Raw genomic sequence first — 26,128 nt, 5'->3', positions numbered from 1 at the left:
CATCCACAACATTTCCCATCTCCTCTCTCACCATTGACTGAAATGAATGCTGAAAACTCTCCAGAGGTCTTCCATTTCCCCATAAGAGAATTGTCACAGAGTTTGAATCAAGTCTTATAAACCTTTCTTCATTTCTGATAAGGCTCACTGGGAGGAAAAGTAGAAAGAAAAGAAATTTCTGTACTGCTTCTCTGCATCAGCACTGAATGCAAACCCATCAACTATAGCTTCAAACTAATTATGTCTCACTAATGAGTGCCCTTCCTGTTATTTCAGTGTGGAAAAATTGCCAGAAATATATACGTTTGGTTTTCAAAACGGAAAATTGGTCATAAGGACAAAAACATGGTTACATTTAGAAATAATGATAATAATTTAACTATGAAAACTCTGTTTTAGCCTGGAACAGAGGCTAGCCTCTTAAAAGCTGCATTTATTTCTTTGCTGCTGTAATTCAGAGTGGGACTCAAAAAAAAAAAAAAAAGAAAAAAAAAAAAGACTTTATTCAAACAATTTCTTTTGTGCTGGGCTCTCCATTGCCAAATTTCAGAACAAAGGGAATCTTTATCTCAGAGTTTATAAACTCCTGGAAGTGAATTTTATAGCACAAAGCCTGTCAAATGTTTAACTATCATCACTATTGCAGCACTATAATATTTTAGTTAGATGTTTATCATAGCATAGCTTTAGTGAAAACACAGTGCTGTTTAAAATCACAGACCTCTGTGTTTAGTCGTATGAGATGAAGTGATGCAAGTACACACATACACAGAGTTTGGGTGTTGTGTTTTGTGGATTTTTTTTGGTCAGCCATATAATAACATATTCGTATAGTACTCATGAGAAGACTCCTAATAAAACAGATGAAGCACATTGAATAATTTAAATATATATATATATATGCAGTACATTTTTTGTCATGTCATCTTTAAGGGTATTACTTAGCTTCAAAAGTGCTTGGATTTGCCAGTTGTTACCTTCCTGGTTTACTTTATGATTGCAATTGCTGCATTGCAACCTAATACGAGAGCCATTTGTAATGCCTTGTGATCTCGTGTTCCTCATTTCAGATTAAGCTTTTCTGGGCTCATCACGTGGAAAAATATATATATATATTTAAGTTATGATTTACCATGATAAATGTATCAGTATGTGGGCATGTTTAGGCACAGATTTTTACTGATAGCTAAATAAATGAGTCTTCAGGATTGCTCTGTTTAAAGTGGTTAGAGCAAATTCACAAATCAAAGGAGATAGGACTGGCCTTTTATGCCTTGAACAGGCTGGGTTTTCTTCACAATTCTTACATAGGTTTCCACAGATCCTTTATATATTTCACAGAAATATTTCAAAGTAAAAAGTTTTATATCTCTCCTGAACATAGTATGAGAACCAAACTAAAAGGATTCAGATATTTTATTTCAGATTTGTATTCTCTACTTTAATCCACTGCCCTTTAAAGTATAACCCACGATAGAAGGTTACCAGATTGTCTCCTGCTTTCATTGCAGTGTACACTATCCATTTTTTTTATAAAATACATGTTTCACTTTAACAACATTTATGAGCACTGTAATTTTTTTTAGGGCTGAATCCTGAAAGATGCTGAGGACCAATATTTCCCATATTTTTCAGTGAACATAAGTGTCTTCTCTGACATTCTTAGGAGTCTGATCATTATACTGGTATATAGCAGATGGACATGACAGAGGGTGAGCTTTGGCAGCACCGTAAGGCAGTTATCATCTTTACTATGACCATCTCCAAGGGAGAGACAGGCACTCCAACAGAACTTCAAGCTGCTACTTCCAGTTTATGTTGGGGGTCTTTTTTTAGGTGCTTGTTACGGTGATATTAGTAACAGTGGTGAGCAAACAATCAGTTGCTCAAAACACTACCCTTGTTTTACTTGAGTACTTTTGAAGTATCATGTATTTATATATTTCAATTGAGTGCTTGTACTTCTTTCAGTGAAGCTTGATTAACATTCTTAGTTTAACCACATTAATAGTGTACAGTACTACAGACTAAAGTCTACAAAAGAAATGGGTATACACTAGCCATTATTTTAATTCAAGAATAATCATTAGCTATTTATGCTTGAAATAAATGGGAAAACAATATTTTTTATACGGATTTTATCGCATTCTTAGAGTAAGTGGGAAATTCTAATACAAAATAATTTTGGAATGATACTGCAAAATTTTTAATACTGGAATTTAAAAAATAGTGCCACGTCATGGATCTCTCTGTGGATAAAGCAAATGTAAGATCTTTTTCTATTCATTTTTTTTTTCCAGAAATATTATGAGGGACTTTCCTTGAAGCGCTTTCCTTGAAGTGCTTAAAAATGTATATGTGTTCTGACTTTTATATATGAAAACTCCAGTGTTCCACAACAGCCGTATTTCAGATATAGATCAGAATCTGTGCATATTTTCTAAAAGGTGTAAACTTGAATGGCTCACTTCTGCTTTCTAATAACAGTTAATAAGATGAGATAAGAGTTGATGGAATATCCTTACAAAAATCATTTGCAACAGCTCCTCTGAAGTCTAGGAACTGTGTTGGAAAAGTTCACCTGAACACTGTTGGGAATTTTATAGGCATCTGTGCATGTCTCTAGCAGGGTTTATTCAAGACCTAGCTGTTAGCATGGTTAAATGAAGATCAGTTTTGGTAAGTTAAAGAGTTTTGCTTAATGTCTGTCTGTAACTGATTACCATCCAGAAAAATAAGAATGATAAGGCTTTTGCAAATGTGAAAAAGCCTTCATTTTTAAATGATTCTGGTTCAGATGCATTGCACAGTTAACCTGAAACAGGAACCTTCATGCAGGGGACATCTATACAAAACTTAAGAGAATACAAGAATCATGCAGGTAGTGAAGAATGAGCAATGGATACCCATTTTCTGTTATAACACTATTTTATTTTATTTTCAGCCAGAGCTTGAATGACTAGTATTGAATAAATTATTATATACCTTCTTTTTATTTTTTTTTTAATTTATTGCTTTTTAGGTCTAACTGTGCTGAAAACATCCGTAAACACATCTTGCATACAGGAAAGCATGAAGGAGTGAAAATGTATAACTGTCCTAAATGTGACTATGGAACCAATATCCCCGTGGAGTTTCGTAACCACTTGAAAGAACTACACCCAGACATTGAAAATCCCGATCTGGCATACTTACATGCTGGTAAGGTCATTCTTCCATTTGCTTTCAAATTCTTCACTTTTCTAGGTGAGCATGCTGAAATGATTGCAATAAGAAAGCTAGCTGTTATGTTACTATCATTTATTCTGAAGAAGAACATGATTTTAAAATGGGCTTAGTTCTTGTCAAGTTTTCATAAGGGGTGAAAGTTATGTGTCAAGCACTGAAATCCATTCAAGTTTCATCAGCAAGGTTTGCAGTTTAATGCGTAAATATCAGAAATACATGCTATTTAGATGCTTCATTTTGAAATTTAGTTACACTTTTGTACAGAGATATATTTTTTAAACATTTGTATTAAATTTCTTTACCTACCCCACTCCTCCAAGAGCAGAAAAACAAAATTCCTGAGCGAATTCAATATCAAATGAACATACACCTTTAAAATTTTCATTACAGTGAAACAATGATTAGCATTAAAATATAGAACAGCAGAGATCCATCAATAACTTGCATGGATGTTTTGAGACGTTACATTAGAGAGCACAGACATGAGAATCACTGGAGAAATGCAAAACAAAAAAATGGCTTTAGAAACAGGAACTAAAAGAAAAAAAGTTGGGGATGTGTTCTGTTTAAGAAGATAATTTTTATAGCAGGGATTTTAAAGTTCAGAATAGAAGGCAGAAGTATAGTTGGAGCATCAGGATAGGAGAAAAGAGTTCAGTGGAAAGAGTTTAGGAGAAATCATACAAGCGTAGACTGGAGCTTAAATGAAATGTGATCTTAATTCAGGAGAGGAAGATAACTTAGACATCACTGGGAGGGAAGACAAGTCAGAGCAGAGGGAAAAAAGAACAGATGGTGAGAAGAAAGAGTTTGGGAATCCAGAGGAGGAAGAAGCTATGTGGGCCAAATCCTCCCTAAGACGCAAATTAATCTTCTATCGAAGTCCTACTATTAGTACTGTTGTGTCAGATTTGAATCTTCTTTAAGGAATTGATCTTGTAATTATTGAGAGTCACATACCTGTGAAAAGGATGACCTAGAGAGTTTTCATTCAGCACTATGCAGTGTTACAGTCAAGCTATTTTAAAACCTTTCAGTCTTCTCAGAACGACTGCTTGCTTTCCTGACTAGAGGCAGTGTATTATTTGTACCATATATTTCTATTTGCCAAGTATTCCACTTCATTTTGGAACCAATCATCATGTCATGTCAGCATATGGTGGATAATATCTGGATGTGCAAACAAAATGCTAGTTGGCGGAATACCAATTTCAAAATAGGTCAGAAAGCTGATCACATTTCACCATAGTCCTGACTAACATGAATGGATATTGAACTCAGATCTTAAATCCAGACACCGTTGGGTTTTAACTGCAATAATCCCACATAAAATAATATGAAAAATTAGAATGCTTTCAATAGACAAATATACATTATTCATGCATGAAAGAGGTTACACTGGTAGAACCACGAGCATTTTTCTAAAATTACAAAGTCTGCGTAAGTTTTCACATTGTTTGTTCAAGGCTCCATATCTAAGTTAAAAAAATTGCTCATTTCAGCATAACGTGGTTAAAACTATTCAACTTGCTTGTCTTGGCAACACAGGAAAACTGTCATGGGTTGTATTCTAATGGTACCTATTTTTTTAATACATTAATACTTATCCTGGAGAAATCCCTTTACACTAACGAGGGTTCTGTACAAACACACTAGAAAGAACCGATTGTCACCTTGTTATTGCTGTGGTAGCCTACAACTGGTATACAACAAAAGCATGTTGAAATATTATTCACATAATCCCATTGCTAAAATAGCAATACTGTATTTTCCTTTCAGGAAGAAACACTCTTAAAGCATAGGTGATAATTGTGCATTTACATCAGAGTTAAATTAAAGGGTTTTTCTTTTCTTCTGTTCAAGCCATTCTGACTGCTGGACATCTGTGAGTTAAAGATTTTAGAGAAGGTTTTCAGAGCAGTGAGGGGATAACTCCTGTGCCCTGGCTAACATTCCTTATCAAAATAAGATTTGTTCTATGTCTAGCTCATGGTTACTGATTGTTTGTTGGTCATTGCCGGTACCCACAGAGAATCCACAACACGACTTAGAACCTGTTAGGATGATAGGAGTATGAAAGTGTCATACAAGATCAATTTTTTTAGCTTAAACATATTTGTCTTTCTTTTGTGTTCTAATATTGCTTTGTAACGAGAAAGCCATCCCCTCTGCTTCTGCAAGCAGAATAGAATAAGTCTAAACGGTGGCAGAAATGGACACCAACTCCAGCTCCTTCCCTGCCACTTCCCAGGACCAGTCAGAAACTCCTTCACCAGAACCCACCAAGAGTGGAGCTGTGGGATGCCTTTCAGGTGTGTCTGGGAGTTAAAATCAAGTTTATTTCTCATCTGTGAAACTGAGATTATCAGTTGGATTTCTAACTCAAAGTTAATGCTCTTTGAAGTAATATGAATTTCTGTTCAGCTTTCTTTAGCAATTAATACACTCCTTTATGGAGTGGCACGAAGAAGCTTAAGATGCATTTCTAAGTCTACAGAAGGTGGAAGGGAGAATAAGTTATGTGAGGAGGATACTGTAAATGATAGGTGACAGCCCTTTCTACATGTATTTTGCATCTTCAAAATCCTTTGTATTGTGAGGAATAGATGTATGGAAATGCCACAAAACCAGGTGTGCAATACTTCTTTTCCCTTTTTGCTGTAGACTCTGTCATAGAGGAAGATATTTAGCTGTACAACTATATTCCTTATAAACCTTAAGAAGTACCATTATATGTTTTCAAACAGCAGCAATCTAGAGAATACTTCTGTCTTTAGTTTTTAAAATGTACTTCATTTCAGAAGCAGACCTTTAATGCATCCAAGCCAACAGAGGTATATGTGCATCTGCACATTAAATTATGGATTACATTTGCTAGATTCCACTTCAAACGCCAACCTACGTGTTTAACTTCTGATTTTTATACAAATCATCAAATCTGGTTTTAAACTGTCATTGTGTGTGGTTCTGTAAGAGCTTTATGCCTGTTTCTTGGTATTCTGTAAGCCATTTTCTTGAGTTCTATGTTGAATTTGAAATTTTGTTTAAAAAAAAAGAAAGCAGAAATCCAGTGACTGCTGATTATCTGCAATATTCATGTCTTTTTAAAAATAGTGACAGTTAAGACACTGATAGATTTTATAGCTGTTCTAGAACTGAAATGGGACATTTAGCAAGCTAAGGTGTCCTGCAGTCAATGTTTTAGTTATGGTAATTTGGCTATAATGGAAACTACTCATATTATTCTTGTTTGAAATGTGCAAATCTGAATATTTGTCCTTATGAATAAAAAATTAATACAGTGAGTGAATTGTAATATCATGTTGATGACCGCCAGTTCGGTGATTATTTTTTTGAGTGAGATTAAGTGATAAAGAAAATTTTTCTGAGTTGCGCAGTATGGACTTGTCTTTATGACAAAGCTAGTACAGAATAAGCTGAAGAAATCATTGGATATGCGTTGCATTTCCAAGTTTCTTGGACGTGTTTTTTTTCTCCCAATTGACGCTACATCTCGATAATGAGTTTAACTGAACCTGATTGCTTTGACAAGTGGGACAGGAGAATGGCCAGTACCTGTGGTAGAAGCTGAAAGGGATCGGTACTCCAGCTGTTTTTCTCAGTGCTTTTTGTCTGCTTTGGAACAGCATCGCTTGATAGTGATAATTTCAGTTTGAACTAAATGCTCACCATTTAGGAGCTCTTGTCTTATAAGCATTATGATACTATTATGATGCATTATTTATATCCAAAGAGAATAATATCTATGGATTGACATCTCCATTATTCCACTAGCTGCAGAGACCATGGCATCTCACTGTGTGCGTAGTAGTCTTGTGTGGATACTAAACTGGCTGTAAGGCAAAAAGCTCTTTGGAGAGAAGAGGAGCAGTTTGCTAATTATTGTTTTCTTGATCATGTTGAAAGTTACACGATGATATTGCTTTTTTCTGTATCATTATTTCTGTGCTGCACTGTTAGAAGTGAACATGATGTCCAAGAATGAGTGCCGCTCGGGGAAGTCAGAATAACCCTTTTTCTGTGTGTGTTACTGATGCAGTGGGCTTGCTCTCTGTTTGAGTTTCCCCTTGTGCAAAATGGATGCAGTGCCTACATAGTTCAAGGCAAAAGGCTTTTGCTTAAAAATGGTTTCACAATAGCCAGTTATGTGATTTGGGAACTGCTTAAGACATTGAACGGAAAATTTGGAGGCAATTTTCCTAATTTAGAACTAGCAGTCATTAACTATTTCTTGGAAATCTTTAAAAAAAAAATCAGAGAAGGCAGATCAATTTATCGTTTTCTTTGGTAAATCCATTCTTCCTTTGAAAGCCGTATCTTGCTTGTGAGGGACTCCAATTATCCAGCACGCTCTGAGTGTCTGCCACACTTGGAGCCGGTGGGTGCGGAGGATCACTTGCCGCTATGGCTCCTGGCAGAACAGAAAGCATGAGCTGGTTCCCCTCACTGCACAGCCCCGTTGTGGAGCGTGCTTGGGAGCAGAGCTGTAGTGCGCCTGTGCCTCCGTGAAAATTATAGGTGCCTCTGGGGTTGGGCATCCGCAGAACAAAGATCGTGACGATCATGTTTTGGCAGTTTGCTGCCTACGTGGTGATTGAAGGCTTAGTGCTCATGAAGAGTTACATAATTCATGACCAAAATGATAGATAGGCACTTGATTATAGTGTATGAGTTGCTTCACAGGGAGAAAATATCAGACGTGCGCTACTCCTAATCTAGCTGAGAAAAGCCTAAGAAAAATCAGTTACTGAATGCGTAGTCAGACAAATTGAAATAGGAAACAAGGTGCAAACATTTAAATATGAAGTCAATTGAGCTCTGGCAGCAACTAGCAGAAGAAATTGTTCCCATTCCACTCTTTTGAGCCTTAAGAGGACTGGATGTCTTTTTGGAAGATAGGTTTGAAGGAAGGCCCAAGGTTGCTGGGCGCACTGCAAAACTAATTAAATGTAATTTAAGGGGCTTTGATATACCAAAAGTCAGACAATTATCTAATGGTCTTTTCTGCTCTTAAATCTTCAAACACTGTTAATCTACTGCCTCTAGGTAAGGATTGTGTCTGTGGATCGAAAGTGCTGTGGTGTTGTGGTAGTAAAGGTAGCTGAGGGGACATGTAATTCCCCCCAGGTGGTCTTTCTCCTGGAGATGACATTCCCATCGTCAGCACTGAATTGGCACTCTCTGAGCCACACTCTCTGTGCCCAGCTAGAGGTACACCTGCCTCTTTGATATGTCACTAAATTATTTATAAAATACATAGGAACATACATTTATTTACATTATTTATATTTTAAAGAGGTGTTAGAAGAATCCTTGTGAAATTCTGCTCTTTTATTGGGCAGTCTCCTTGATGTCTTACTGGATCCTGAGGACTGAAATCAACAACAAAAGCAATCATCTGTGCAGTAAACCAGGCCTATATTTTGATTTTTTCTATTTTAGCTCAGGAGAACAGAGTTAGGGGATGTTTTAGCTCTTTCCAGACAGCACTGAAAACAAGAAGAGTTTACAGCAAAGTTCCTTTTATGCATCAGTTTGAAAAATATTTTTCTAAACTTTTTTGAAGTGCAGTTTTCAAAAGGCTGTGCCCTCCATGCTTTTCCGTTTGCGTTTCTTTAGCTTTCAAGAAAGCAGGCTTTGCTAGCAAACTGCAGCCTGATTACATCATCAACAAGGGACCAAATTGTGATGCTATCAGTTGTAACAGTTGCAATATTCATGAACAGAATTCTGAAAGTTCAAATAGTTAATCCTAAATAAAATTGTGATCTTTATCCCACTTGACAGCTACATTTATCAAATTATTAAGAGAAAAAATTGATTGCTAAAAGTTATGGTGTGATCTATTATGTGATTTTATCAAGGTATAACTGTATTACCAAGTGGAAACTGCAGACTTATTCAGAATGTGAATTGCACACACATAACCTGATAACGTAGCAATTATACCAGTATCCTAGTGCTTTTCTACTCTTAATTTTTTCCTTTTTTCTTTGTCCTTTTTATTTTACAACTTCTGATTCTTCAGCAGAAAATAAAAAGTTGAAACAAATTAGGAAAAATCAATAAATGAAAATTTCTGTTTTCTATTATACTCTCTGAATTCATCATGCTACAAAAGTATAAATTCAGTGAATGCTATTTATCAATGAAATAATGAAAATACAAGTCAGTTAAGCACCTATGCAAACTTGTATTTGATACCTTAAGTAAAGCCTCCAAACAAAGGATACACAATTTTATTTGCAAGTATATTAAACTTTTTCTTGGTATAGTTTTGCTCTTAGTCTTTATCACAATTTAAATAAAATATACTTTAAATGCTGTAATTTAAAACAATATTAAGAATCTGCCATTGCTAGATACAGGCAAATCAGGTAGAAGGATTTTTTTTCTACAGGAATATTGCTTGGGTTTCTAGTCAGATAAAACATTATTTTTGATGGCTGGTGTACTTAAAAAAAAAAAAAAGAAAAAAGAAAAAAGAAAAAAAAGCAGCAGCTCTGCTTCAAACAGGTTTGCTCTTGTCATAGCTATTAGTGCCAGTCTTTCAATAGCATGTCATGTTGATTGGCAGACACTCCCTTTCCTCTTTTGTGAAGAATAATAATTTTAGTGTGTGCTTGAAATAAAAACCTAGTATAAATGATTTTCTGTTTGTAAAGGAGAAAGCTAGGTTCCTTATAACCTGTGTAGATTACGTATTATTGTGTTTCAGGAAAAATTAATCGACATTTAAAAAAAACCCTAAAGCATAAGTCATTCAATTATTTTTATATCTGTCTTCTATTCGAAGGCTTCATATGCCTAGCAGAGCTTCTGTAGGCAGTGTCTTTATCTGGGCAATTGTGATTGTAAAGTTGGTCCTTTCCAAGAAGTGAGTGTCATGAAAAAAGATGTGAGCTTGTGAAAGTATCTTCTCTTCTTATGTAATATGTCACTTTTGCTCCTGCTGTTGAAGACCTTAGGCACTCCTTTTATAGGTCTTTAGTTGCTTTTCCTGAACAGTCAGCATATGATGCTGCTGAGTGACAAGAAAAAAGGTGTTGAGATATTTTGATGCAAATACTACGTCACCTAACGTGAAAAAAAAATATCACCATTAACGTAGTTATGTTCCACTAAGTGGACGGTATCCTCAGATGAGAGTGAAGGCTGTGAATTTCACTAAAGAAAAAATGTTCAAAATATAGTTTTAAACAAAAGGAAAACATTGCCTAGACCAAAGTCTGGAACTTCTCTTAATGCATCTGATCATCAGAGGTGTACTGTCTGTCATATTGTGCACCGTTTTTCCATCAGAAAAGTTGGTGCTGTGCTGCAGGGTCATTGTGCAAGTGTTTTTCATATTTTATAGCACCAATGACATTTGTAGTTGTCATCCGGTACTCTGTTCACTGCCTTTCTGCTCACGTCCCACTGTGCTGGGGATTTCCAACCCCATGTTCCTTTCTGAAAGACTGTCCCAGGCAGTTTGAATCTCTTTGCCTGTGTCTATACAAATAATCTGGGTGCAAGCACACTTTGCTGGCACATACCTGCTTTTCTGTCCTTCTTCTTTGTGCCATGATGGTTTCCATGGGACAGGACCCAGACATCTGACCTGGAAGGCAGCTGTGCCATGCTGGCTGAAACAGAAATCTTCGTAGTTTTTCAAAATTGCTGTTCAATCCTAATGCCCACCTTGTATCGGCCCTCAAAAGATCATCAGACGGACATCTGCTCTGCAAATTCCTTGCAATCCATTGCATTGTGTTGGTAGCCACATACAGCTGGTATTCACAAAGACTGTTGCCTTTGCAAGGAAGTCAGATTCACTGATGAAAAGAAGGTAATCTTACTTGAAGGCATTACATCATTACACTAATAGATAATACATCCTTCATGAAGAACATGAGACATATTATTGGCTATTTGGTGCTAAAAATAGGATATCCTAACATAAAAGTTTTAAAGCAAGGCTGAAATATTAAAGTACAGAAGTAGAAGTCCCTTAAGATGAGACAGCACATCCTAGAAAGGCAAAATACTGAATTCTGCTAGAAAATATACTGGTATGTGGTAAATAGAGATAATAAAAGGAAATAATAGTATTCAACTATCAATGTGTATATATATGTTTAGATAGAGAGAGATATAAAATTTTGAGGTAAACACAGAAAACAGGATATCAGGTTCATCAAAAATCCTTTTGAAACAAAAAACAATGATGAACCTCACAGAAGGATTAAAAAGTAAAGATGTATAGTGTGCAGGAGTCATTCAGCATATTTTTAAATGTCTAGATTATCCTACACAAAGAAAATTTAAGTTATTTTCCTATTAGCAGAAGCTCTTTTAAGAGTAAATCATCCAGTGTATCATCCAGGGCAGTTATACTGGAGTACTAAGAAATATTAGGCTGTTAAAAATTTTTGTTCATCAAAGTAGACTTAAGGTGTAAGAGGCAACTTGCAGGAGAATATGAAAATGTTGACTTAAAATGTTTTGTAATTTTATATATTCATATATATATGTAGTATAATAAATACCTATACATAATATCACATCATTGTCATCCCTATTATGAACAAATTATTGCATTACTTGGAGACTTGAGCTAAGAGTACTTCTAAGACCTAGGAGCACACTGTATTTCAGTATAACCACATAGCAGAGTATGTTTTGCCTACATAATAGGCAAAATATGGCCTGTAGGCCTTTTTCCCTGTGGCTATACTTTATTTAGAGGACACTTAAAATTTCTACTTAGGAGATACTACCAACATCTCAACAACCTGTCCTGAAAGAGTGATAAAGTACTAATATTTGTAAGTCTCTTTTCATTCACTTGCTAGCCATTGTCTCAATTTAATTATTTATTTAATTATTTTTTTAATTTCAGAAATGTTATATTTGGTTATCACACAAAATTTGGTTACTACACAAATCGGCACAAGTAATAGCAAATAATTCTGCAATCAAAAAGATGTTTAAATGTATGTGGATAACGTTAGATATGGAAGGATTGAATCAAGTGCTCAGTGCTTTACTAGCTCAGGTCATTAGTGAGGAGAAGAGCCCTCAACAATAATTGCTCCAATGAATCACAAATCATTGGCATTCCATGCTGATTTTTAAAATTTCTTTTGGGCTTTCTTTTTGTTTGCTTTCATTGATCCAATGTATGCTGCACCGACATTCCATTAATTTCTTGACTTGGCATCTTGGATCTTGACCTTTTGCAAGTAGGATGCCTTGTCTGTCTGGTACACGTGTTCTTTTGTACTTCTTCTAATTTCTATTTTACTTCCAACAGTTCTTCATAATTTTTCCCATCTTTTCATTTACCAGATCTTTGGTACCTTTCAAATGCTAAATGCTCTCCCATATATCCTTAGTAACCATGCTGGATTTTTCTGTCCTTTTTAATATTTAGGTTTTATTGGATGAATGTAGATTGCACCTTCTCTAACTGTGCCTTAAATAATTGCCACTTAAGGGAATTAAGAAGTACAAGGGAAGGAAAATGCTGACCCATAGACTAAGCAGAAGGAAAAAACGTTCCCACTGGGTCCAATTTCCTAAGAAGGACCATCAGGATAGTGACTAGGACCTGAAATTATGGGCTGAATGACCTCTAAAAAATTATCAGTTCAAAGAGGAGCTTGTCTATAACTGTTTGCACTAAAGGAAATGAAGATAGGTAGAAGTCTCGCAGAAGAAAGATTGCTTCTCTTTCTTGGTGAACATATAAGCGCATAATATGAAACTATATCTCATATAAATACATCGCATGCCGACTGTCTATAATTCTTGTATCATGTCAAAAAACCATGGAGGCAGATATCATATCTCTTAACTCCCAGCGGGTCAGTTAGTGGGGAAACCCTTGTTCTAAATGGGAAGATGAAAAGTACATCTTCTGAATTTAAGGTATTTTATGCAAGTCTTGCATTTATTGGAAAGAGTGCATGCTCATCAATATCTAATGTCAAAGAAATGGGCTGTACTAAAATTGCTGCAGATTTAATACAGATGTTTTCCTTCTCTGAGCCCTTAGCAGTCTGATTTTCATATAATGTCCTCTGATAGTATAAAGGGACTTTAAAGTGAATGCAACTTTCAAATAGATTGCATAGGAACTGGAACACAAATGGGCTTCTGATAACACAAATCAGTGGCTCAGCTCCACCAGGCTGGATCAAAGGCACTGCTGGCTTACAGAGGCATCCTTCCAGTGGCTGGGCTATGAGAAGTGCTGGAGGTATCACACATCAGGAGGCAAAGCTGCTGGACAGCGTATTTAAGGGGACTTTTCAGATACCTGAAGGACACAATAAGTTCCTGCTTAAATAACATTTCAGAAACCTGGGCTATTTTTACTGGAAGAGTTTTTTGTTAGTGATCATTGTATTGTAGCTAAAGGAAAGACTTGGTTGCTATATACTGTTTGGGAATATAGTGGGGTTGCAGAGGTGATCAACGTACTTAAAAAAAAACTTTAAGAAAACTACTGTATTGCACTCTGAGCTATGTGCCTCTTTTGTATCTTGCCAAAGTGTTACTTTTTAGTCTAAGAAGTAGCGGCAGATAATAGTTTCCAGAACATAGTTTGTAAAAGATTTAGAAGAAGTGGTCTACTTTGAAGTAATAGCATCCAGAGGGAACTACTGAAATGAAATCATCTTTTGATAGCAAGAGAAAGATAAAAACCTGGGTTATCTAATTATCTCAGGGGATATCAAGTTTTTAGGGAAATGTTTTTAATTTAACATTGATTTTAGATTCAAGATATATATATGAAATTCAGATAACTTCAGAAAACTTCTAAGAGAAGAGTGGAGGAGAGGCACCGATTGCAGAAAGGTTTGGTCAGAAGAGATATTAGCTAAGTATTTAGTTACAGAAAAAGTAAACGGTTATAGGTAGGTCTGAGCAGTGTAAGGTTTCTGAGGATCTTGGAAAAGTAGGGAAGACAAAAGATACTTTCATGAAGACTCTGGGTTGACTCCTTCAGAAAGTACTTTAGCATTGTTGCCATCTTCTCACTAAAACTGGAAAGAAAGATTGGTTTGTGGGGGATGATTTTGTACAAGGGATTCAGATTTGAGCACAAAGTGGGTTTTGATAGGTGGCTGTGCAGGTGTACAAAGTGGCTCACAACCTAAAGGCCGTCTATTTGTAATGTTAGTGCTTGTTTTATGTGGTGAGTCTGCTGTGCTATATGTAAAAATAATGCTTTTTGTCTGCCATCACCATAGGACACTTTTAGGTGTGTTTGGAATTTTGACAAAACTTGTTATCAGACTGGGTTTTTTTTGGTTGGTTGGTTGGTTTGTTCATTTGTTTTTTTCCTGACCAGAATTTTGAAAATAAATGCCTTCCTTTCATATGAACATTAATGGGCAAACTTAGATGATTAAAGTATTTTTTGCCAATATTTGAAGAAAATCAGTGTAGAATTTGCAATCTGATTGCTCTTGATGTTGATTGACAGAAATAGATCTTTTTCTTGAATAATGTAAAAATACAGATGCTATACAAAGAAACAGCGAATGTAAAATTGTACTTCAGTTTAAAATTTAAAGTGGGTGCTGATGAAGGTCTCGGTGCATTTGAAGTTAGATCTTATTAACATAACATTACATTATATCTCTCAAAGCCAAATGCTGTTGTGTCCCCACCACTGGCTTCACAAGACATACATGTATAAATAATGGTGAACATTAATATCTGTATTTTTATTTTTTTTTTACTATTTTACATTGGTATTTCATGTACTGTCTCTTTCTTCCACAAGAAGGTAATTGTACACGTACCTACATTGTTAGAAAAATGCATGAAAGTAGATAAAATAATTACAAATATCTATAAATAGATAAAAGATAAAATAATTTCTAATAGACTTTGGCTAAGTAGGTTGAAATAAACCAAATTATAGTCCTTATTTTTCAAGAATTTTTGAACATACATACACCCATATTAGCACTTACCAGCATTATTCACGTATTTACTACCTGGTTCTATATTTGAAGAATGTTTAGAACATATTCCAAGTTTTTGGGAGTATTGGGGTAGTTTTTAAGGAGTCTGAAGTGTTTTGGAAAGCCCATGTTATCTGCCTACCATATTTCAATTAATTTTTTCATAAAAATTACATATAAATAAGCAGAAGTTCTAAAGCTCTGGTGAGGAAGTACAGTATTAGTTATAAGAAACTGCCATGATGAGAATAGGGAGAAATAGAGCCAGTCCAAGTTATCAGCCTGTATGTTGTTATGCAGAAATGCTATACTCTGCTGCAGTGTGGATTGTAGGGAGCAAGATGTTTTCCAATAATTAAAGGCCCTAGGCTTCTAAGATGCTTAGAACTAAATGCGGTTATTGTTCCAGTTATATGAGATAGACGATAACTTAAATTGCATATTTTCACTTTCCAGTAAACTTTTACTTTTTTGCTTTCGTCGTTTAGAAATGGAGTTTTAAATGTATCGAATTGCTATGAAAGTCTTTCAGCAAAATAAGGACTGTGAGTTTCTAAGTGCTATGGAGAGATGGGATTTGTCTAATTCGGTAGGTGTTTAATTTTGTAAGCTGGAACTTGTAATAGATATGTCATGAAAAATAAAACTGAATTTATTTCACCTATGGTATTCAAGCACACTTATTTTGCCATAAAAATATTGTATTTGTATTTCATACATTGCTAAAAGTATATGTGACAAATTTATTATTCTGTAGTATCATGATTTGGTTTAGTTTTTATCATATAGAACCAAAATTTCATTGGCAATTTTTGTATTTAAAGGCTTGTTAATCTGCATTGATTTCTTAGTTTGGTATGGATTCTTAGCTGAAAAATACAGTACATCACTGCCTGTTCTATCACCTGACAGCAACTGATAAAGCATCCGTGCAGAAAGTGTCAGAAAAGGTTAATATTTATTGATTTTATGGCGCTACAACCAATGTAGTTTTGCCATCAAAGATGTATGGCCACCAGCAATGGAATCTGTAAAATTGCAGGTTGGACGCTGGTTTTTATTATAACCTATGCCAGTATTCTGGCCTTAAAAAATGACAGATATTTAATTTAAGACAAAAGGCTCTGAAGGTGCAGCTGCTGTGTACCTGGAACGGGAATTTCGTATTCTAAAATGAAACCCTAGTGCAACGCTTTAAAGCTTAAAGGGGGAAAAACATACAACCTTGCATTGCAAATGACAATCACATTTAGCCTTTTCATCCACTTAACTACGTGCTATTGATCTGTAGAAGGTGCCCAAGCAAGTGATAGCTGAAATTATGAGCAATAAAGGGCTTGCTTCTTCAAACAAAAAAGTATATAATTAGGAGGCGAGGGGGAGGGGGCAGAGCCTGTGTTTGGTTTTAAAGGCGTTTAAACAAGATGGACTGAGTGCAACAGCAGTGTTTAAGTGTACACAAGGAGAAATCTGGTTGCCTTGAAGCATAAATCCATGGTCTGGTTGCAGCTTGTGTGTAAAAATTAGGCCTGCACTCCAGCCTTTACATTTATCTCCATCAGGATTTGCCTGACAGAAAGACAATCTGTTGGTTTGTCTGCATCAACTAGGGAGAGGAAAATCTTGTGAAGCTTTGGTTCTTCTAAATGCATCCCTAGTTTGCATTTTTATTCTATTTTTCATTTACTGACTCCCGATATCAACTTCTTCATAACTGATAGTTCTATTGATATTTCCGGAAGGTTTTCAAGAAGATGGAAAAGTACTTACTGAAGTGCTGAAAATTAGCTCACTAAAATACATACAGACATACAGGGGCTTTGTACAGGGAGGTTTGTAGGGAACAACAGCGAGATCTGTCCCCAGGTTTTTAGAATTCCTGTTTAACTCACACTGACTGCAGAATTACCGCCTTCGTGGTACAGTTTTGCATGCAGATTTTTCTCTCCCACTCTCTTTCAGGTTCAGCTGTAGGGACAGCAGCAACCAGGAGGTTAGTCTGGAACAGAACCTGCTGATAATTCAGCAGTGAGGAGCTCTTATTTTAACCTGACCAGCAGAATAAATTGCGTGGCATACAGTAAACATGCATTAGATCGCCTCTTGTCTGTACCACATTTTTCTGTTGAGTTTTATACTACTAGTTTGTCTGGCTTCCTTTTCCCCAGACAGCTTACCCATTTTATTGTGCTCATTTAGAGGAAAGAAAAACTGTTTGTCTCCTTGAAAGGCAAGAGAACAGTGAGCGGAAAACTACTTTTATAGCTAAAATACCATTATAATATATGGCAACTAAAATTCTAAAATTGAAAGAGAAGATACAAGAGAAAATCTTAAATCATTTTTTTAAAGCCACTGACAATTTGAAATATTCCCCATGAAGATTTCTATTTTTTTGCCTTCCTTCCTTGAGCTTAGTAAAATGTGATTTTTTAAATGATTGTTAAAATAACTTGTTTAATTTCAATAACTCAAATAAGATCCATTCCTCATATAACTCCACCTTTTTTATTTTAATGACTGTGTCATTAATCTAACATTTTCCATTTTTATTGTGCTTCATTTTTCCCCCTTCTGATCACTTTAAATTATGACTATGAAATGGCATGCATTCAGCAGCAGCATGCTCTGCCTGTGTTTTTACATCTCTTTTACCCCTTTCGTTCTCATGTTTTTACCCTTCTGTGCAGCCAGGTGCCAACAACATTGCGACTGTACGGTGGCCATAAGCGACCTCCAGGCCACAGCTATGGGTGGCAGCTTAGTGACAAAAGGTTTTTCAAACACTTCATTCTTATTTTATATTTTTTTTAATTAAATAACGCTGATATAAACTATTTGTTAAAGTTTATAACGCCTTCACCCCCAAATTGGTCATTACCTTAGGTAATGGTTGATATGCTAGGTCGTTAGCTGATTTTAACAAATGATTTTGTGGAATTATTACTTAATTCATAATGCAATTAAACTTTAGTGCCCAGCAATACACAACCAAAGCCATATATTTATCTTGGATTGCATAACCATGAAAAGACTGCATTGCTTAAACCATTATCATTTGCTGAGTAAATAAAATTAATTTATTAGAAAATTTGCCACACACAAATTTGATATAAAACTAAGAGATAAGGAAGAAAATAGGCAATTGGGGGCTGCAGCTCACTCGGTGATCACACGTGCTGATGGCTCGTGCAGCACTCTGGCCCTCCTCACAGCACCCATGTGCAATGGTAATGAAAATTGAGAGTGCATACAATTCTTAAAATTCAGATTCTACTTGTATTCACCTGGCTTTTTGTCTGATCTTCAGATACAGGATGTGACGTGGTCCATCAGATTAGGATTCTTGTATGGTAATACTGCCCTGAACGCCCGTGTGTGCACCACGTGTGTTAGCAGCAGTACTGCAAAATCCCTGTGCTACTTCCGAGTAAATGCACAGAACAAAAAGCAGCATCTGCTTATGTCGCTTTAAGAAAAAGTCAGCACGAGCCAGAAATTATTGCATTTTATTTCAGATGTAAGAAAGGGTATAGAAACACTGTATGTTTGAAATCAACATACCTCTGTTTACAAAAACATACAGGGAGCAGAGTGTTTCCTCAAGAACCAGAATGAAAAAATAGAAAGCAGCTCTACTCTGAGCGTGAAAATTGCACTGGTGATTATTAGCGGTAGAGTTACAGTGCTACTGCTGTTTGGGGATAGAGTTGGGGGCAAGTCTGCTTGCAGGCGCCCCTGCATCAGCTCTCTTTGCCCTTGATGGAAATCAGTGCCATTTGGGAACCCACTGCGCAGCACAAGCGGAGGCTGAATCCAGGCTGTTAAAACCAGAGCGCGTGAACTTCAAAGCTGCAGCACCAAGGGGCTAGCCTGGACTAATCGTCCCCAAAGAAGCAGGGAACAGTATCGCATTAGCGCAGCTACGCGGCCCCTACATCAGAGCGGGTTTGCCTCTGGCCAATCCCTCGTGCAGCCGGGAAGTGAGGGGTCTGTGCTTCAAAGCAGAGCTTGTTCTGTTGGAAGCAATTGGCTGAAATCTCCAGAGTATTACTTCGTTATTAGACAGGGGGTGAGGGGGAAAGTACCTTCTCTGGAATACTGAGATTGCAAGAGGTTTTGGAGCAATGGACATAAATCTCACCAGCCCCACACAATCCTGCTCACAAGCCTGCACACTACGTCACCCGTATGCAGAGATGCACAGAGCCCCTCCAATGGGGCGTGAGGTTGTCTTGCTGTTGGGTAAATGCTGCACCTGCCCTCACAGATCTATAGGACATGCCCTGGCATTCAGTTCTTAACAATTCTTTAGTAGTATTTTCTTTAGTTAGTCAATTACATTTCTATTTATCCACTGTCTTCCTCAAGCATTCCTTGCTTTAGTATGGAATAATTTATTCAGACTTTCTTGATCCTTCTTGCTGAAGTTATAAATTTGATAGCATTGCTATATTGACTGGAATGTTACAGAGCAGTTAGCTTTTATTGTTTTTGTAATCTAAAGTATGTGATTTTATTGGTCATTTTTATATCTCAGATTTCATCCTTTATTAGAATTTTGAACTATATCATCTTCAGGGTAAGATTTATTCATTGTGCTAAGTACACATTTTAAAATGCTGATTAATTAACCTGTAATTCATCCTCCATCTTAACAGTTATATTTCAGGATTTTCTTTGATACAACCATGAATGAAGGGAAATGAGTAAACGTCATCTCTGTCACTTTTTTTTTTGTCTCAAGAGACACTTGTAAGAGTTGCAATATCCACCCTACCTCTTCTTTTTGCTTAAGGAAGGAAAGAGTAGTAATAATTTTCTGGAGCGTTACGTCAAGACTTTCCCGTATCTCTCTTTCATTGCTCTGGGTCTGGGTATTGCAGGCAGAAATGGGAAGATCCCACTCCTGTTTGTATGCCTGTAGTCCAAATCACAGTTCTGTAATCATAATTTCACTCTGTAGAAATCTTGTGCTATTATATGTGATTGAAACTGAGATATTAGAATTTATGGTCCCTGATCAAATAACCTAATCTTTAAGCACACTTTACATCCTCTCCTCCTCTAGGATTTTCTTCTTGATTTTGTTACTGAGGCATTTAGGCCATTTAGGCATTATTTTTGGTAAATAAATTGTATATTACTTACAGAGTATGTTTAGATTTCTCTTAAGTGTACCTTTAAAAATATTTGTTATTTTTGGAGTAAATAAAATACCTTTTAATTGTTTGAAGCTGTATCTTGCATAACTAATATATATGCTCAAACATGACTGTTTCTCCATGTGTTCTACCTGGTAAGACTTAATTACTTAAAATCCAAGTCTCCTACAGATATGTACACCAAAAGAAAGATACCTTATGTGATGTAATTTTAAATATCAATATCAGTGGACAACTCACGAATTGTGAGTTTCTTTTGGATGCTTGATCCTTACAACCAGTTTGTTGGTCTTTTGTGGGTTTTTTTTTGGTTTGGGATTACTTTTTTGTTGTTGTTGTTCTGCTGCTGAACAATTACAATCAGTGTTTTGAGGCTTCAAATTGTCATTTATGTTCCTGCAATGGAAGCAAGGTTATTGGTAAAAGTGTATTTGAATTCACAATGGCCTCTGAGAAATTGCCTGAGGTATCGTCCTATATCTTATGACAGTGATAACTTGTAAAGAATTATGTTAATTGCAGCTTGTTTGCTTCAAAGTAGCTTAGTTTCTAATTTCTGTTTTATACCTTTTCAACTATCATTTGGGACAGAGAAAAGATTGATACAGATGCTAAAAAGCAGGTTATGTTTTTCAAAGAATGCAGTTATTCACTAATGCAGTTCATAAACTAACCTACAGTCCATATAAATTCTGGTCAGTGACGATCTTGATAGAAATCAGAAAGTAAGAGCTCAAGATAAATGGTTGGACTTTTGATGAAAAAAGAATACTTTGACAGCAGAATGAATGAAAATGCCGTGATTATTTTTAATCTACTAATCTTCCCTACCAGGCTTTATTTTTGTTTGTTTGTTTGGTTGGTTTGTTTTTGTTTTGTTTTGTTTGTTTGTTTGTTTTGTTTTTAGTGTCTTTCAGGAATAGAGAAATGATATTACATAACTTAGAAAAAATCCAGATAATGTAAAATCTCCACCGTTGCAGAGGAAGGGAGAGAAGAAATGAGGTACACGGAAATTAAAGTCTAGTTCTATACACATGGTACATAATTTACCTTTCAGATGTCCAGCTTCCTGTTGAAATTGTATTGGACCCTCAATTCAGACATCCATTTGTGGATGGAGGCCTATTTCAGGCTTATACAAGAAATTTGCCAAAGACCCATCAAACAAAGTTTCTGCCTTCCAAAGGGCTAATCTTCCTCCAATGTAAGGCATTATTTTCAAAATTAAAAATGTCCCTGTTTTTCTATGAAGAAGACATAATCTGATAGGGATATGTGCTGCCTTTATTAATATGGCAAAAAGAAATGGCAATGCCAGATAGGAAGGGCTCTGTTTCAAAAATGCAGCAGCTAGATGCATTAGCAGTAACGTGGGGGAATGTCTACAGGAATGTGCTCTGCTATCTTAGAGCAAAGAAGCAGAGTGCTTTGCTTACTGCTGGCACAACTTGCTGCTGGTAGTGGTGTTCCCTTAGAAAGACCATTCAGAAATTCCAGTAACAGAGCTGGTCACTGGAAGACCCAAACCTAAAATTTCATTTTGCCTGTCTGTGCCATTTCGTACCTAGATTTACTAGTAAAGTATGTTAACCTCAGATGGTATTTTTTTGGAATAATGATTGTTGGTAAATATGGTGACCTTCATTTGAAGAAATATATGATAGCTGATTTGAATCCTGGTAGTAGTTCTGAGTTTAGAGCAGCAGACTGCACAAATTGGAGAGTGTGAGCGGGGTTTTCCTCATTGTCTGAAATTGCTCAGAACTAGATAGGGCAAATGTAAAAACAAAAATATCTCCTAAAACTGGGCCATTTGTTTTGAGGGGTTGGGTGGGAGGAAGGACACAAACTATTCCAGAAAATTATTATCAGCAAAAACCCTTAGCTGCAGGTGGCCTCAGGATGAATAGCTCTGAACGTAGCTGTTTTATGCAGGTAGACATTTGGCCTTCATCTCATCCAAGAAAACAGAGAAATTGGTTAGTCTTCTTTCCCTGTGCATATCTTCTCTGCCATACCAGGCATGAATTCAGTAGAGTTGACAGTTGGCCTCTTCTCCCTTAATTTTAATAGTTGTCTTTGAAAGAAATTGCCAAATTATTAAATGTTTAATATCTCAGCACTTAAAACATATCATTTTAAAACAGTCATGTATAATATTTTTTTATGTGCGTATATAGTAAAGTGCACCTATATTTTCCTTTGTGTTTGATCATTAGCAGATATATTATATTGTCAATATATACTGTGAATGATATTTTAAACAAACCTGCTGCTGCCTTGGCTGTAAACTTGAGAAAAAACATTGGTTTCACCTTAAGGTTTTAATTTCCTTATGTTTAGTATAAAATCAATACTTTAAGAGTGACTAAAATAACAACTCGACAATATTTACTACTTTTATGCTGAACATTTCAAATCAGAAGAACTTAGGAGGAGTGTCCAAGTTGTAATTTAAACATTTATAACCATCATTCCATTCTATCTGAGAAAGCTTACTTTATTAGGTCTAGATGTACAATATATTCAATTAAAGCATCGCTCCAGTGGTAAGAAGCATTTTCCTTAACATTAGGCATAGGTACTTGGATCTAACACAGTCCTTCACCCTTACAAGTCAGGAATAGTTCCTCTGATATCCATTAATTAAGATCATTTTTAAATTGCTAGAAAAGAATGAAAGAACTGGGTCCACTACATTGTCTTTAAAAATAAAGTTAAAAGCATGAATGTGATAATATGAGTGTCTGTTCATAGATGTATGAGTTAGATAAAGGGCATTTTGCCATTATGTGTCAGATTATTTTGACTTCAATTTTTCATTGAGGCATGTTGAGTTAAGGTGGTGCCTAATGTGAGTAATAGTGACAGAATCTGACCTTTTTATGTGATTTTTTTTTCTTTTCTCTAATGATAGTGAACCTCTGAAGTAAACCTTATACCAGTTAGAAGGTATTACATTTTTGTTACGGTCTTTGTCATGGTGAACCAATCAGAGTTGAATTTAAATCTTTTGTTTCACGATATACAGTCCTTGTCCTATCTTACTTTCCAAAACATAGCATACCTAAACATTCAGAACCGGTAAGTAAACCACTTCTTCAGTGAATAGAGAGAACTACAAAATAAAAGTAAAATAGAATATCAAAAGGTAATTCAAGTTTCAGGCCAGATGCTACAATCATTCTTGCACCATCTACACCTCTACAATTTTGAATGCTCTGTAGATTTCATTTAGTGGTAAAATCCTGCCCTAAATTGTGAAATATCAAGTCTAGTGGTAAAAAAAAGAAGTGGAAAAGAAGTGAGAGATTACAGCTCAGAGGGCAGTTCATTTTTGCCCATCCCAGCTTGAGGAAGGCCATTCCAGATTGGTCTTGCTTAGTCCTGTCTTTTTGTTTCATAAGTTCAAGTTATTTCACTCGGTGTCCTTGAAACAGTTCCTTTGTCTGTGTCGTGAATCCTTGCCAAGTCTGTTCTGACTGCACAGGATGCACATAGCTATTGTACTGTCATTCACCCAAACAGTATGTCCTCTACGCTGACGCTATGCTTTCATTAGTATGGTAGGGCAAAAAATATTTTTAATACTGATTGCTATTAAATTTTATATTTTGGACCCAAAATGGGTCCAAACCTGAACATGGATAACTTTTCAGGATTTAGTCATGAAGGAAGTATTATATACAGGTTTATAAAACCGAAGTGAAATTACATGACTGGTTTGTTTGGCTTGATCCAGGGATGATGTTTAATGAAGAGTTTTATGGAAGTAATCAAAGATTGCTTGGTCAATAAGAGCAACACTGAAAAGTATGTAATGTCATTTGAACCAAAAAGTTTCTCACTCTTGCATCTGCAGGCTGATACCAGAATCACCAGCACCAGCAATTTGTGCCTTTATTTGGTGATAAATTAAACAGGTCTTCCTGCACTCATGCAAGCAGAAAGTAAGAAATGATCTCAGACATTGTGAGTCACACTGTGCCTGATTAAATTAAAGGTACAGGAGATACAGAAAACTGCTTGCTGTGTGTGATTATTTCAGATATATTACGTTCCTGACACTGCAGCAAAGACGGACGTTGTAGATTTGGCATACAAATACAACATCGTTTGATCTAAACAGCGATGCTGAATTAGTCAAAAAAAGCACCAGTGACAAACTTTCAGCTGAATATACAGTCATGGAGTTTACCAACAGTTTCAATGTACTTTCCAGGCAGCTGATCTCAGGTAGTGTTTTCCATAATCTGAGTCTGCTGAGACCGCTTCAATTGCATTTATCATTTCAATAAAGACTAAGTAGAGATTCATGTTCTGTCTTCTGTATTTTTCTTAGATTTGACATACTGTGATGGTAGCTCTTCTCTTTGCTTTAAATCCTACTATATTTCTAGATAGACACATTATTTTTTCTTTTTGGTAGCACTGGGAAGTGGTTGAGAAACTTTCTAGCTGGAGTTAGAAAGCAAGTGAAAAAATGTCTTTTCATGACTGACTGCATTCATTCTCTTCCAAAGTGGGGCATACTCTTTCAGTACATGGGAACTGTGATTATAGCCATTAGCTATTCCAGGAGTGCCTTTTTTCTAATCAAGCAGGAATCCATAGGGACGCAATACTTTTTATCTTTTTGGAGAACTCTGGTAGTAAGCCATTAGAAACAAGTAACTCAGTTCTGAACTTTCTTCAGCATCATATTGGCTCTAAGTGGAACAATGCGATTTGTTTTTTATTTTGGGATCTTATTTATTGCTGTGTGCACTGTTCTACAGTTTCATCACTGGTGAACTTAGGTGACCTGTTTATGCTTATTATTATCCAAGTTTTCAAAGACTCTTTGAAAGATCAGTTTTGTTAATAATTAGTATTAAATTTGCTATGCCCTTCAATGGGACATAAGCACAGCATGGTCCATAAACTTTCTTTACAGCTTTGTGGTATTTTTGTGCCTTGATTAATGAGTCATTGCATATCATGACTTCTTTTCCTGGTATTCATCATGTGTTAGTTTGTGTTGCAACATTCTCTTTCAGTGTATGTTATTTTATTGAACTCAAGAACCTTATGTGTGTAGTAATTGTATTTTTCATAGCTCTATGACTTTTTTAATTTTATCATACCGACATTATAGGTGGCTGTGGTATTTTTGAGCAAAGCAAAATGTGTCACACCACAGTAGTATGCCGCCAATACCTGCTGGAACAGCCAGCCATTTAGCTTTATGTTATGTATTTTCCTGATTTTAGTTGGAGTTCAGGACTGTAGCTATATATTATTGCTGTTCAGTTTGTCTTCCACATCTTGTTAATTTAGCAACTTAATCATTACTTTAGCTTTCTTATGTTGTTTGAGTTGTACTGTTATGTTATTAACCAGATAATAAAATGGCCAAGTAGATTTTATTTATTTATTTTTATTTTAGAACTTGTTCAGGTGAGAAATTTAGTATGTGATAAGCCAGGGTAAGAGCTTATAGTGTATCAGTTGTTCTGCATGTGGATTTAAAGTGCTCTATACAATTGCATCACCTGACTTACCTCATTAAGCAAGTCTTGTAAGCAAGTCATTAGGGTTGCATGCTTTTCCCCACTGCAACATCCCCTGTTAAATTGAATAAAAATGGAAAAAAAAATCTACAGAGGGCTTTATGTAGTATATTGTTTTCCCCTTTGAAATATTTAACTTCTACTTGCTGTAGAATTATGTATTTAACTGAGTTAAGTTTGGGCTGATTTTTTT

The 26,128-nt window shown here is 35.8% G+C and overlaps 1 protein-coding gene across 1 annotated transcript in view; it reads left to right on the top strand.

Moving 5' to 3' along the window:
• The window catches only part of ZNF407 (zinc finger protein 407), a 333,749-nt gene that overhangs the window by 231,627 nt on the left and 75,994 nt on the right, over positions 1-26,128 (top strand). The window contains exon 8 of the mRNA XM_032182317.1: positions 3,023-3,201. Coding sequence (XP_032038208.1) covers positions 3,023-3,201 — 179 coding nt within the window. The remainder of the gene's footprint in view (positions 1-3,022; positions 3,202-26,128) is intronic.

This window comes from Aythya fuligula, chromosome 2 (genome assembly GCF_009819795.1).
Source record: "Aythya fuligula isolate bAytFul2 chromosome 2, bAytFul2.pri, whole genome shotgun sequence".
Classification (NCBI taxonomy): Eukaryota; Metazoa; Chordata; class Aves; order Anseriformes; family Anatidae; genus Aythya; species Aythya fuligula.
The sequence above is the reverse complement of the archived record's forward strand: the minus strand, read 5'-3'. Positions and strand labels throughout refer to the sequence as shown.